This window comes from Podarcis tiliguerta (genome assembly GCF_965153285.1).
Source record: "Podarcis tiliguerta genome assembly, chromosome: 4".
NCBI lineage: Eukaryota > Metazoa > Chordata > Lepidosauria > Squamata > Lacertidae > Podarcis > Podarcis tiliguerta.
The window spans coordinates 34798899-34813376 of NC_139537.1; the positions used below are offsets into that span (position 1 = coordinate 34798899).

General features: G+C 44.1%; 1 protein-coding gene across 10 annotated transcripts in view; it reads left to right on the plus strand.

Moving 5' to 3' along the window:
• Nucleotides 1-4134: 4134 nt before the first annotated feature.
• Nucleotides 4135-14478, plus strand: part of ALCAM (activated leukocyte cell adhesion molecule) — a 125093-nt gene continuing 114749 nt past the window's right edge. For 7 of the 10 annotated variants that reach the window (XR_014510573.1, XR_014510574.1, XM_083438375.1 and 4 more), the window contains exon 1: nt 4248-4753. Coding sequence is in view for 8 of the 10 variants with exons in the window: in XM_083438375.1 (XP_083294501.1) it covers nt 4639-4753 (115 nt within the window). In the remaining 2 variants the exon portion in view is untranslated. Of the gene's footprint in view, nt 4754-14478 lie in introns of all 10 variants that reach the window. The other 3 variants (XM_083438379.1, XM_083438382.1, XM_083438376.1) reach the window with 3 other exon arrangements.

The window sequence follows — 14478 nt, forward strand, 5'->3', positions numbered from 1 at the left end:
TGAAAGGTGCCACATCTAGCGATTTCCCCTCTTCTAATAAGAGGCATAGATTTCCATGCATGGATTGCACCATCTGCCCTAAAAAAGAGGCTGCTGCAGTCATTAACCTCACTTACAAGCACAGAACTGGCAGCAATCCAGAAACACAGCAGAGGTATCTATGTATGTATGTGTGGGTGGGTATGTGTGCATGGGTGGGTTTGGGGTGGTCTTATTCGCTCTCCTTATGTTACGAACACATTACAAAACACATGCATGATTTTCACTGGAGCTGTACAGCTTGGAAGTGAGATGTTTCAAATAAGTATCTGAAATAATTTTCACATCCCAACTCTGTAATCGCAGTAATGATTTGATATTTTAGGAAACAAAAGTCGATGTAATGTTCACGGTAGAAAAAGACACCTCAAAATTTCCTCTCTCCATTTGCACACCCTTGTCTCTTAGCAAAGACTGTGTGTTGCACCACCCGCTCTTCTGTTCACTGAAGGCTTCAGTCCGTACTTTCTTAATCCTTCTTGATAAACCAGTGACATTCCTGCTTTGTGTACCTTTCATGATAATCACACATACAAACACAGGTTGTATTCAGTGCTGCCATTCCACTCACACAAGACTTCTGCTTGCAACAGAAGTTCCCCCTCTTCTCCACTGCCCCCCACCCTTTTGAGAGAATTTTCAGGAGCAGATTTTGGGGGCAGGTGGGCAGAGATGAGGAAGTTAAGTATAGGAGTATAGGAGTAGTGTCTTCCATTCTATCCACATCATACAGTAAATGAATATTCTAATACAGATACCCCAGTATCACTGTTGCATTGCAACTATTTTACTTACCTTCATTGCTTTTTTTCTGGGGGGACGCAGGGAAAAGCATACCCTTAAACATTTTGTGAATCTAAGTTTGGCCTCATTGAGGGACAGTATTTCAATATGAGTAGGAAAATGAGAGTACCCCCTAAACATATTTTTCCCCCAGAAAAAAGCACTGCTTACTTTCATATTATGTTGGCATAGTGAAATTATTATGAGTATACCAAAGCATGAGCTGTGTGACTCATTCTTGGTATAGAATGAACTTGGTGACTTGGGTTACCAAGCTGTCTACAACTGGGTTTTCACCCATTCCTCATTTTATATTTTCCATTTGAGAGTAAGATGCGATCACTTCTGGTAAAGCCCAACCACACTGAGCACATGAAAGATTATTCATAAGGGAAATGTGCTATGTCTTTTCAGACCGTCTTTTCGAGTGGTCTCGCTCATCGTATAACAAACAGTGCCAACTTAAGACCACCTATATCTCACCATAAAAACGATCATTTCCAACCTGTCTCAATAAGAAATAATGAAATTACTTCACTTGTGTTATAATTAATTTGCAAAGAAATATTTGCTGCCTTAGGTGCAAGGAAGCTTACTGGTTCATTAAATCTTGTTCTGCAATCATCCTTTCTAATGCTGAACTTGGTGGTCCCATTCCTATCAGCTGGGCAGTGAAACAGGGCCACCTACAGACAAAGGAGTAGTTTTCACATACTCAGGGGACACCCCAGCAATAACATTAAGAATTTCATCCCTCCAGGATGCTTACTATAAGCTGTTAGGAGCTTGTGCAGGCTATTATGATTTTTCCTTCCTCCTCCCCCCAAATTTCCCATGAACCCTGAACAGTGCTACTAAGCTCCTTAATAGAAGCACTCCCATTGGAGATCACTATTTGTCACTTTTCATACCATACCAGGTGGTGTCGTACTTATCAGCTCAACAGGGAAATGGGATGCCCTCAAGGGGAAAAAAAAATGTTGTCGGGTGTTCAAGAGAACCTATGGGTGTGTTAAAAATGAACATGTTAAATTTGTGTTAGAAAAACTCAGCACACACTGATGACTGAACATAATTATTGCTCTCCAGGAGGCAGGTGCTGTTAAGGATATTGGCTGGGGGGAGTTGAGGAAAAGAGTAGAGGAAAATTGGCTTGTTAGTGTTCATAACAGTTTATGGTATCTTGGAGGTGGGCATTACTGCCACCATTAATTATGCTATGTGTTTTTAAGGGTTCTGATTGTTTGGAATGGAATGGAGTGAAGCATTTACAATGTTCCTAATTCATCACCCCTCAAATAAGTCTTTACATTGAAGGAACAGAGTCTAAGATATTGGAAGGAGGAATGTCATTAGGACCTGGAACTGTCACATATGCTATGTGGAAGCAGAGCAGATATACTCCCTTACCCCACATTAATCACTCAAGAGTTGGGGCTAAATGAGCAGCTTCCTGTTCAACCACTTGTAAAATTCAGGAATCAGCAGTATAAGGCAAGTGAACAATAGCGCAAAACCACTATGGTTATGAAGCTACTCAGGTAACCAAAGAGCCCAGCAGTTCCAGACTCCTGAGATATGGAAGGAGAAGTTTCCCAGTTGTTTATCCTCTTCATGCGTGTGTGATCCCTAGCGAGTCCCTAGCCTGCGTGCATTCAGCCTCTTCTTCTCTTTGTGCAAATTTCCCCATGGTATATTATATATACCTATGTGCATTGTCAATTTAAGCATTTTAAATTGATATTTTTAAGAGCTTTTGCCACAAGAAAGGCTTCATTCAGATAAAACAGAAATATTCTGTTTTAAATCGCTGTAGTCAAAGGCATTGCAGGGCAAAGTACATCTGTGCTACCGAGATACAAGGATGCTCGCTCTCTCCCCCCCCCCCATCCGCTTGATTCTGCAAAGCATCCGGGACCACTTCACATGTTCTGCTTTTCTAACAAGCGAGGGGATATCACGTAGGAAAAATAAGCGTAGAGTCTGTTCATAGATCAGCGGTGCAACAATTGCACAGGTGTGTATTGGGCTGTGGGCAGATGTTTTACTAGGAAAACTGTGCCCCAATATAATATCAGCATTTCAGCAGTGTGTGTGTGTGTAACCTACTCCAAGCCATCAGAGACAGCTAAATAAAAAGGCTAAGAGGCACAATCCAGGAAAGCCGCAAAAGATGATGCACTTGCCCTGAAACCAGTTTCTGTTTAGTTCCTTTTAAAATCAATGAGATTATTCCAGGGAAGGATCAAGGGGCTGGCAGTGCAGAGTTGAGAATGTAAGAACAGTTTCCCTAACTAAACCAGACCCAACTCACCCTTTCCATCTATCTCATACCGATTGAGCTGTCAGCTGAAGTCTTTGGTAAGATCTGGGATCACAGAGGCAGCAAACTCCTGGGAAAAGATCAATTTAAGAATTGAAAGACTCTGTTCGCAGCAGAGTCAGGCTGCTGAAGCACTTTTGAAGCTCCTGAACAGAAATCGTGTTAAGTCTGCTGTAGCTAAAGCATCCAAAAGCTCTTTGGCCCGTTAGTGCCCTACCCTTATGTATGGAGAGGAGTCCCACTGGATTCACTGGGATTTACCAGCAGGAAAGCGTGAACAGGATTTCAGGTAGATGCGTCTCGGATTTTAAATTCATGGTGGCTCGAGTTTTCTGCTGGCTCCTACTTTTCCCGATGAACGTTGTACAGTACACACATCCTGCATCGCTCAGCTTCCTGCTTCTGACAAAGGACGGTCTAAGCCCAGGCCAGCTCAGACCACGGGGAGGACAATCTAGAGAAGCAATTCACGTGCCAGCCATTTCATCTTCGAAATGGTCAAGCTTCCTTCACCCACCGCGTCTCCACGCACTTCTCCGTTCGATCTGGGAGCTTTATAATGCTGCAATCCTACGCGCCCTTCCCTCGGAGCAAGCTCCGTTGAACACAGTGGGACTTGCTTCTCCGCAAACGCGCTTATGGGATCTCACAGCACGTGAGGATCTCCAGCTCGGAATCCCAACCGCGCTGTTCCCTATCGATGCACTTCCAGCCTCCTGCAACCGGCTCGCTCCCTAAATTGCCACGCCCCAGCCCTACCCCCGGGTCCCAAGCGGCGATTTAAAACTATGATGCACGAGGACGCCCCCCAAACCCCACGAACGTTTCAGCAGCAACGTTTCCTTCCGCTCAGCAAGGGCTCTAAGCAGCCTCTCTCTGCCCCCCGCCCCCGCCTCAAGCGCGCCCTGCGGGGCCAATGGGAAAAGCTTCTCCCCCCGCCCTGCAGTCGCCGCCGCCTCTGGCTCCCTCCTCCCACAGCCAAGCACCTCGCACTCGGGAGAGCCGAGCGGACCCGAGGGCTCTCGGCAGACGGCGCGGGCGGGGCCACGCGAGCGAGGGGAAGGGGCGTGCCTTCCCTGGGCTGGCCCCGCCTCCGCTCGCCGCTCTCGGTCCTGGAGCGCCGCTAGGCTGCCAGAGGGAAAGAGCCACCTGCTCGTGTGCAGTCGGGGCCGGCGAGCCGCTCGCTGCCTCTCGCTCTCTCCTCGTCGCTCGCTGGGACCGCCGGAGCTTGCCGCTCGCTCGCTCGCCCGCCGCGCCTCCAACTTCTGCCTAGAAAGTTCCCGGCGGGAGTTTCGCTTTGTAGGAGGACCGGGTGGAGGGGAGTAAAAAAAGCAAAGAGAGAGAAGTAGTCGTCGTGGTCCGTGCTGTCTGAGGGAAAGCGAAAGAGAGAGCGCGCGCGAGGAGGAGCCGCCGTCTGCGCGCCTTCGTCCCCTCGCCTGAGGAGTGGCAGCGCCCGAAGTCGCCGTTCGCCTGGCGCTTGGCGGGGAGGCGGGATGGAGACCCCCTCTGCCGCCGCCGCCTGCTGCTGCCCCCGACGTCCTCTGCAGCCGCCTTCGCGGCTTCTCCTGCTGCTCAGTCTGCTGCTCTCTGCCCTTTGCCTGCGGCCAGGTGAGTGCAGGGCTCCGGCGAGGCGCAGGTGGGGGGGGGGAGCCCGATAGCCGCGCGCGGGGGAGCTGCTCCGGAACTTTCCGGTGGGGGCGGGCAGGGGCGAGCCCTGCGGAGGAGGCTGCAGGTGGTGGGTCTGCCTGGCTCCGGGTCGCGCGCCCCGTCGGACTCGCCGCTTCCTCCCTCGCGATCCCCTTTCCTCCCTTGTGATCTCGTGGCAGGCTCGCGCCTGGCGATGGAGATTTCCAGCGTTTGGTGGTGGCGGCGGCGGCAGTACGTAGTTGCGATTTGGCGAGGATCGATCGCATTGCTGATTAAAACAGGCTTGTCCCCCAAACCCTCAGCTCTGTGCCTATTGAACTCAGTGGGACTTCGCCCCTTTACTCAGAAAGACCGGCTGCTGCGCAGACCCTTTGGATTGTACTGGTAGTGGGTGCTTTTTGAGGGATGCTTTAATTCTTCCATTTAGTGCTCAGGTGTTTTTTTTTTAATGGTGTGTTCATTTCCCACCCACCTACCCACCCTCTAGCATTGCAAGGCTCCGATCCTGTTACATGTCTTGGAGGAGCCTCACTGAAAACGGGGGAGGGGTAATCTGGTTTGGGATCGGGCTACATGACACTTCCACTGCGATTTGTAGTCCTTTTGGAACGCACCCCATTTTCAGCTCAAATTAGTACGTAGAAACCAGTATTAAATATTTTCTCCCTGCATACTTTCTTTTCTTATTTCCCTCACCCTACCTCCGAATATATGCTGGTTAAGTTTTCAGCATTTTCTCCATTACAGTTTGTGGACTATCTCCCCCCCCCCCTCCCCATTTCCCCCCGGCTGCTTTCGTTTTATTGTGAAAGCAAACAAAATCTGCTTTCTGTGGTTGCCAGCACCCGTTTAGCTCCCAGAGGAATCCTCCAAGATCTGTCGGAAACAGAAAAGCCTCTAGCTGGGTGGGTTTCACCCGTCTCCTTTTCAAAGTTGCCTTTCTGGCTGTGCTGCTGGAGAGGGAGCAGAAAGAGGTGACCTCACCTGCGTTTGTTAGGAAACCTATGACAAGCAGATCTCTCTGTGTGTTGATTTGCTGTGTGTGTGTATGTGAGAGAGAGAGAGAGAGAGACAGAGACAGAGACAGAGAGACAGAGAGAAGGGGCTATGGGGAGGGAGGTAAGATTCTTAAATAGCAACCAAGATAATTCAAACCGACGCTAGTTGCCTGCTAAAGGCAGATCTGTGAGGCGTGTCACTTTGGATTGTGCATTTTCAATCACTAATACTTTAAGCATCAATATAATAAGCCCATAGAGAGACTTGCCACTGTATCTGTGTCTCCAAATGTGGATACATAGGAATAGCAGAAAAGCTTTTCAGCCTTTCTGGGAATAGTTCCACCTCACAGTTTGGGTTAGACTTTGTTCGTATGTATGAATGAGTGAGAGAGAGATTTGTTCTAATTTTCATCCAGAGTCAGTCAACCTGAGCATTGCATTGGCGGTAGGATAGACGCCTCTGATTGAATTTGACTGATCACAACATACTGAGCCAGAAAAGCTCCCTTGCAATACCTATGGCTGTTATTCAGGGCTGGCAATTTTGGAGCATGCAGCTCATTTGTTTGTTTTGCGAGTCTTTTAACTCCCACCCCCTGCAGAGGGTTGAAGCTCTCCTATGTCAAAGTCCTCCTGACAGTACCTCCTAGAGCTGTAATTTGCCCACTGAATTTTTGAAAACAACTCTATGAATATTAGTTCTTCTAACATTATGAGTAGTATTGCGTGCAAGTGAATGTGGATTCTCATCTACATTCCTTTTCTTCTGGAGCAGAATAGGTCAGTTGGAAATCTCTGGAGTAAGCGGGCTGTAAGTGAAAGTTCAGTTTTGCTCAAGCTTCTTGGGATTTCAGCAAACAGGAAAGTACTGAAGTGTCTTCAAAACAACCTGGGCAGTTCTGTTTCTGATTTTCTATCTGTCTCATTGTGCATGCACTGAAATCAAGGGAAGCAAACTGTGAACTGTGTTCTTCCTTCACTGTGGAGAATGTCTCATTATTCTTGTAGAAAGAGCGTCAGCCTGTGGTGACATTTTGTATTGCTCTAAGAGAGAGGCTTTGTGTGCCTGCCTTTAGAGTCAAGACAGAAGGGTTGCAGTGTTTTTCAGTCACCAGACTGTACATTTTGAGAACTCCCCTATTAACCATATAAAGGCCACTTTATAACTTGGGAAAGCAGAAATTAACTTTGCAGCAGGCACACATTTTTCAGGGCACGTATGCCTAGCAGTACTCTGATTTGAATAAGTTCTAATTTCAATGAATTCCACTAAGTAGCCTGGTAAAAACAACATTGCATTTTTTCCTGTTACATTATGCCATAAACAGCAGTATTTAATTATTATGACTTTCAGTAGCAGTCCTATTGTATTTAGAAGGAAACTAATTACAGTGTGTCATGAAAGCATCTAGGTAAGCTCAAGAACAATGCATGGATCAAGGCTGCAATTTTATGTATGGTTACTTAGGAGTAAGCCCCATTGAAGATGGTAAGTTTTCTTTTCGGGAAATTATATACAGGATGCATAGTAAGTTTTAGCTATAGAGCAGCAGAAGGTATTCCATTGTGAAATAATTCCTCTGACTTACAATGTTACTTACACTGACTCTTTCAAAATTCTGCCACTGACCTGCAGCCCAATCTTATGCATGTTTACTCAAAAGTAAATTCCTTTGAGTTTGGTGGCGTCTGTTCCCAGGTAAGTGTGCATAGAATTGCAGCCTTTGGAATATACCTGCTTTTCTTGAGTAGTTCCATTGAAAACCATTAATAGCAAAGTGTTTCTATGATAAGTCACTGAGACTGCAAGCCTAAACACCATTCTAGGGAGCCTCACTGAACCCGGTGGCTCACCTCTGAGTAGACAATGGGGTGTGCTGTGAGGATGCAATCTTGTGCATGCTTACTTGGAAGCAAGGCCTATGGAATCCATCCTGTTTCTTACTCAGGCTGAGACATGTCACATAGTAAGTATATAGGCAACAGAATATATAGTACAGTACTTCATTGCATGGTGGAAGAGGGAGACCTTCTACAAATATTAAGACATTTTCCACTTATATTCAGATTTTCATGGAACATTGGGAGATAATACTACTACCACATGGTTATTTATTAGTATTTATTTTATCAATTTATACCAGTTCTATTCTGCTTTGCAACAGAGATGTTCAAAGTGACTAACAGTGTAACAAGCAACATCACAGGTAAAAATAACAATAACCCTCATCAGTTAAAATAGTCAAATGAATAACAGCACATCACTCGACTAAAAACGAGCATAAAATAATAACTCAATACTAATAACTCCTCCCTGTACCTTCCCCAAATTTGCTCCAGGGGGTTGTGGAAAGACCCAGAGCTGGGGTTGCTGGGGGAGGACGTTCCATTGTGCCACGATGTCCTTGCGCCAACTGGCACTACTTTGTTGGATACTGCAATTAGGTTGCAACCTTACTTTCACTTACCTGGGAGTATGCCCCATTGAATTCACTATGGCCTACTTCTGCGTAGCAGACACAGCAATAGAGTTACAGTGCATGCTAACAAAGCAAAGTCATCAAATTTCTCCAGGGCACAAGTAAAGAGGAAGATAATCTAAGCTTTGGGATCAAAAAGTTCCCCACATTTGGAGCACTGCCGCCAAAAGTGTTCTCGTGTATGTTGCTGCCAGATATGCTCCAGTAGACTGTGGCATGCATATTAGCTATTCTTAGAGAATGTAAGTATTATAGACATAGTATTAAATAAATAAATCTGTACTGCACCTATTACAAAGCAATGCATACGTGTAAATGTGCATTTTAAAACAATTTAAATAATCACAAATATTGGGCAGAAGGGTGGTGGAAAGCCCAAGCAAACAGTTGGTTTTTTTTACTAAATGACTCAACAGCCCATGACTTCCAAATAACAGGGAGAGAGAGTTTTCTGAAGGGTGAGCGCCACCACGGTGGAAGTCAGCTTTTGAACTGCCACCAGATGACACATAGCAAGTTATGGTAGAAGAGAAGAAGAAGAGTTTGGATTTGATATCCCGCTTTATCACTACCCTAGGGAGTCTCAAAGCGGCTAACTTTGAGCCGCTTCCTCCCCCACAACAAACACTCTGTGAGGTGAGTGGGACTGAGAGACTTCAGAGAAGTGTGACTAGCCCAAGGTCACCCAGCAGCTGCATGTGGAGGAGCAGAGACGCGAACCCGGTTCCCCAGATTACGAGTCTCTTAACCACTACACCACACTGGCTCTCTTGCTGGTATTATCAGCAAGGCCTTTTCTGGTGATATTAATGATCTCCTCAGCCTATATTGGGCGGAAATGCACCTTCAGGTAACCTGGTTCTGAGTTATTCCAGGCTTTAGATACTAATAACAAGACCCTGAATAGTTCAGTAGCTAATAATTTGGTCACTCAATTATTCCAGTCTTTAGTTCAGATGTAACAACAAGCTGAGGGTTGTGTTTTGCTTCTTCCCAGAATGAACGCGGAGGAGAAAGTGGCCTCTATCACAGTGGTAAACTGTGGTGTGTGAACGATGTCAGTCTTACTTTTTCTTTGAAAACCAGAAAAGTTAGGACTGGCTAGAGATGTTCAGTGTCTCAGATTTGAGGTGTGAGGATAGAGAGAAATCTTGTGTACGGAAGTATGGATACAGCCTGCAAAGTCTTGACTGCGGCCATAATGTAACAAGACCCAACTGGAGGCCAAGGATACTGGTAAAGTGATTGTTCCATTTGAGACATACTTAAAAACATTCTGGCATGAATCTTAAAGCGACATCATGCATTTTTGGAGGTTGGAGAATGGTAAGTGCATTTGTATTGGTGGCATATGAACCAGGAAAGATAACATAACATGTTAGTTTATTGAGCATGGTCTAATCTCCACTCGTCTGCATTCTGGTGGGTGTTAATCTGGTACTCTAAAGGATGGTTCTTTGGTGAATGTCTGCTTGGTTTGAGATTAAATGGCTTTTCTTAGCACATGTATAAGTTTCCAGAACAGCAAGTCTATATCTGTTTGCTCAACCGCTATTTGCTTTGCAGATAAGAAATATGTCTTTCCTTTGCTTTATTTTTTTGAAAAGTTGATAGATAAGCTGTTGAAGAGAAAGCGAGTGTAAAGTTTTGGACTGTGTTACAGAGGTTATCACATGTCTGGAATGGTTTTATAATGTTTGGTTAAAAGCATTTGAAGTTTTCTCAGTGGATTTGGTAAGGAAATATTAAGGTGCACATGAGAAAGTGAACAAAGGGCATTTGTTTGTTTTATTCCCACTGTACAGATTAAATGAATAATGCAATTAAGATTAATCTTAATTGCAGCTAAACCGCAGCTCTATTACATTTTCTCATCCTGCTCTTATTTTAAACCACATTCAGTTGTGGTGTTCTCCTCCCACCCCCACCCCGCCAGTTCTTAAGAAGGTATTTAAGTGAAGAGAGTGAGACTTCAGTGCCGAGCACTCTCGCATCTCGTTTATCCTGTGGAAATCCAGGAGACATCTAAAGATTTGCGCTACGATTTTCAATATAAATAGTAATGTCGGAAAATAAATGTAAAACCATACAGTTGTAATGGATGCTTCTGATAGGTTTTCAGACATTTTGAAGGAGACATTCATTTGGACATAGAATATAATTTTACTAAGTATTTTCCCCAAGTACTAACATCCTTAAATTGTAGTGGATCACACTTCTGCATAGTGGTGTGTGGTTGGAGACATGATTTTGAATCATAGAATTGTCATCTGGTCCAACCTCCTGAAATTCAGGAATCTTTTTGCCCAATGTGGGGTTCAAACCCATGATCCTGGGATTAGGTTTGAGCCCCACGTTGGGCAAAAAGATTCTTGCATTCCAGGGGGTTGGATTATATTTTAATTAATTATTTTCCATGACATTTCAAAATATGTTCTGTTGTATATACATATACAACATAGCATAGATCACGGAAACAGATTTAGGCAGGAGTTTTTGACATGCCCAGGAATCCTGTTTCTTGAAACACATGTTGCTTTCCAGCAATTGACATGATTCAAAATTCTGTAGGGTTCCCGTGCCTATATGGGTTTGGGTGAAGACTTTGTTCCTCCTGGGAGATAACTTTTAGCAATTCCCACCGCCCTGTAGCTGCAGCGCCACCTCCTGTGTGTTCCTAAAGGTTGAGGGATCCAGGAGTTGCAAGAGCAGGAGGATTTTGCAAAAGTTGCCTAGCCTCCCCACCCCCACACACATACCACCAGGATTACTCCACAGGTCAGAAACCTTTCTGTTTGTGGAAGCAGGTCTTTTTCCCACCCATGGAGTTTCACATGCTGCTTTCCATGTCAGGGAGTGTTCAATGTTCACATGCGCAGTGGAGAATTCCCATACTAATCTCATGAGCTTTTCTTCTCACATTAAAGAATGGGGAAGTAGTGTGTATTCTCGCCACAGACCCCTTATTCACACAGAATGTGCTGTGTCATGGTAGATGTGACTTGGGATTGAACTTCACGTACTATTTAAATCACTGCAACTGGAAACTCGTTAATAAAGATTTTGTTGGGCAATGCTGCCATATTTCACCTGCAACACTAGTGTAAAGGTAAAGGGCCCCCTGACCATTAGGTCCAGTCTCAGACGACTCTGGGGTTGTGGCGCTCATTTCGCTTTACTAGCCGAGGGAGCCAGTGTACAGCTTTCGGGTCATGTGGCTAGCATGACTAAGCTGCTTCTGGCGAACCAGAACAGCACACGGAAACGCTGTTTACCTTCCCGTCAGAGCAGTACCTTTTTATCTACATGCACTTTGATGTGCTTTCGAACTGCTAGGTTGGCAGAAGCAGGGACCAAGCAACGGGAGCTCACCCTGTCGCAGGAATTCAAACTGCTGACCTTCTGATCAGCAAGCCCTAGGCTCTGTGGTTTAACCCACAGTGTCACCCGCGTCCCAATAACACTAGTATAACTGTGGTTTTTTGAGGTTAAACTTGTGTAGCTCTCAAAAATCCAGTCCTGATCACAAGAAGAAGAAGAAGAGTTTGGATTTGATATCCCGCCTTTCACTCCCCTTCAGGAGTCTCAAAGCGGCTAACATTCTCCTTTCCCTTCCTCCCCCACAACAAACACTCTGTGAGGTGAGTGGGGCTGAGAGACTTCAGAGAAGTGTGACTGGCCCAAGGTCACCCAGCAGCTGCATGTGGAGGAACGGAGACGCGAACCCGGTTCCCCAGATTACGAGACTACCGCTCTTAACCACTACACCACAACTTTACTTGGGTATACATACACCATGTTCATGTGCTTAGGCTCAAAGTTGAAATGGATCCTAAACACAGTGCTGGAAGCTAGTCTGATTGGCTTCACTGGAGCATGCCTCCTTTTTTAACATGACCGGCATTACTATGCAAAATGTGCCACATAGTTTCAGATACTAACAATTGAGAAATGGCCCATGTACCATTCTTCTTATTCTCCCATACACATACTGCTCTGCATATGGAATTCCCTTATCAATAATCATCTCTACCTCACATAACATCTTCCTTGTGTGCCCAGAACTGTATGGCCATTACTGATTGTGCAGGATAGACTTTGGTGTTTTGTAAAAAGGGCTAGGTACATAGAAACTTGCTACAGTATTGTGAAACATGATGTCACACTGGCATATTGAATGTTTGCTTAGACGGATACCAGATAACATTTTGAAACATTGTGGTTTTTGTCAAAAACCTTTCTTGTATGCTTAAGAAGAAAGGCCTTTTGAATCTGCCCACTTTCTAATTAAATTATGTAAGTAAATATTAAAGATCATTTTGAATCTAAAATCTTGATATCCACAAAGTACAATATATGTAGATATTTATATTTTTTTAAGGAGTTGAGTCTTTGCACATAATCAGCACAAATGCATTATTTCATTAGCTTTTATTTCCTTGCCAGTTAACAAAAATGAATATTTCGGAAGTCTTATATTTTACGTTATTGATAGCCCACATGTAATAGAAGTGTAATCACACTAGTATTAATGATGAATTATGTATAATTGTATATACATTTATTAAATGCAGTAACCTGAAACGCTTCAATAGAAATAGCTGGATTTAATGTGCATAAACAGAAGTATGCTACTGTTATATTAGATATGTGAAGGCCCGGAGGCTCGAAATCTCATCTATGTTGCAGAAAGAGGTTTACTAATTATATTTCAGGAACCATGTGATGGGACTTGCCCTGTGGGAAATGAGGTATTTTTTTAAGGAACAAAAGTTAAAATTCTAAGGCTATTATTTGCTCTCCATTACCTATGCATATATTAAATTTTAAGTCTGTGGGACTTAGACAAGGTAACTAATGACAGAAGTGCCTCCTAAGGGTATTAAAAGTATGTCAACCTAGGAACATTTTTTAAAAAAATATCTTTAGAAATGCAGGTTCTATGAGAAAGATTTCAGACTGATACTTGAGTTTCATATTAACAAATGATAAGTACTATGGGGTGTGTGCCTTTGTGCCCCTCCCTTTATAAAAAAAATGCTTTTAAGACATATGGTCTCATTATTGCTAGGACAGTATAAAGTAATAGGTAGCAAACCAGTACCACCTGACAAACTAGACTACCTGTTTCTATTTCATCAAATGCAAGCTCTTAAACCACACCTTCAAGAGGAGCACTAATTCCAGAAACAGTAACAGGGTCTGAAATTAGCAATGACTGTCCAAGAAAGAGATATTGTGTTCTTGGTGGAAAACTTCACAAAAATGTCAACCTAGTATACATCAGCTGTGAAAAAAGGCAAACTGCACAGTCGGGTTCATTAAGAAAGGTAATGAAAATAAAATTGCCAATATCACAATGCCTTCATACAAACCTATGGTGCAAACACTCTTGAAATATTGCAAATAGTTCTGCTTGGTGCACCTCAAAAAGCAATATTGTAGAGCTGGTAAAGGTGGAAAAGTGCAGCCAAAATGATCAAGGGGCTGGAGCAGCTCCCATATGAGAAAAGGTTCAATGTTTGGGGTTTTTTAATTGTTCGTTATAAAGAGGGCTTTATGCTACCTCCGGTATCAGAGACAGCGTGGGGTTTGGACTGTAGTGTCATCTATATGACACATAGCTTTGCCTCCGTTTCCAGCTGCTCATCTTAAAGATGCCAAAAACCTCTTGAGAAGATGTTTGGAGGAAGTTTTGGGATGGATGAGGACAAACAAGTTGAAACTTAATCCAGATGAGGCAACGGTGTCTAGATGGAGTTGCCCTCCTCCTGAAACACCAAGTTCACAGCTTGGGCACCATGTAGAAGGGCAAGCAATGCTTTAGAGGCCTTGCTCATAGGCTCACTTGTCCATATGAGAGACAGACATTTTCAGCAGGGGTCTGACAGATATGAAATTCCCTTTGGAGTGATTTGATAGAAAAGACCTTTAAATGGGTTGTAGAAAAACATTTGTACTGGGTAGCTTTTATTGATGGCCTTCTGGTGCCGCTGCTCTGAAATTGTATTAAAGGTGTTTTTAGGTATATGCCTGGCCTTTGCTTTGTTTTTATGCTGCTGTTTTAAAATTGCTTTTGGGTTGCTTTTGATGATGTTGTTTTATGATTCTTCAAGTGCTTTTCACTAGGGATGCATAAGCATCCCTGCATTTGCCCTAGAAGGGGCTCAATCTTTCTTGCATGCTCATAAATCATGTAGGCTCT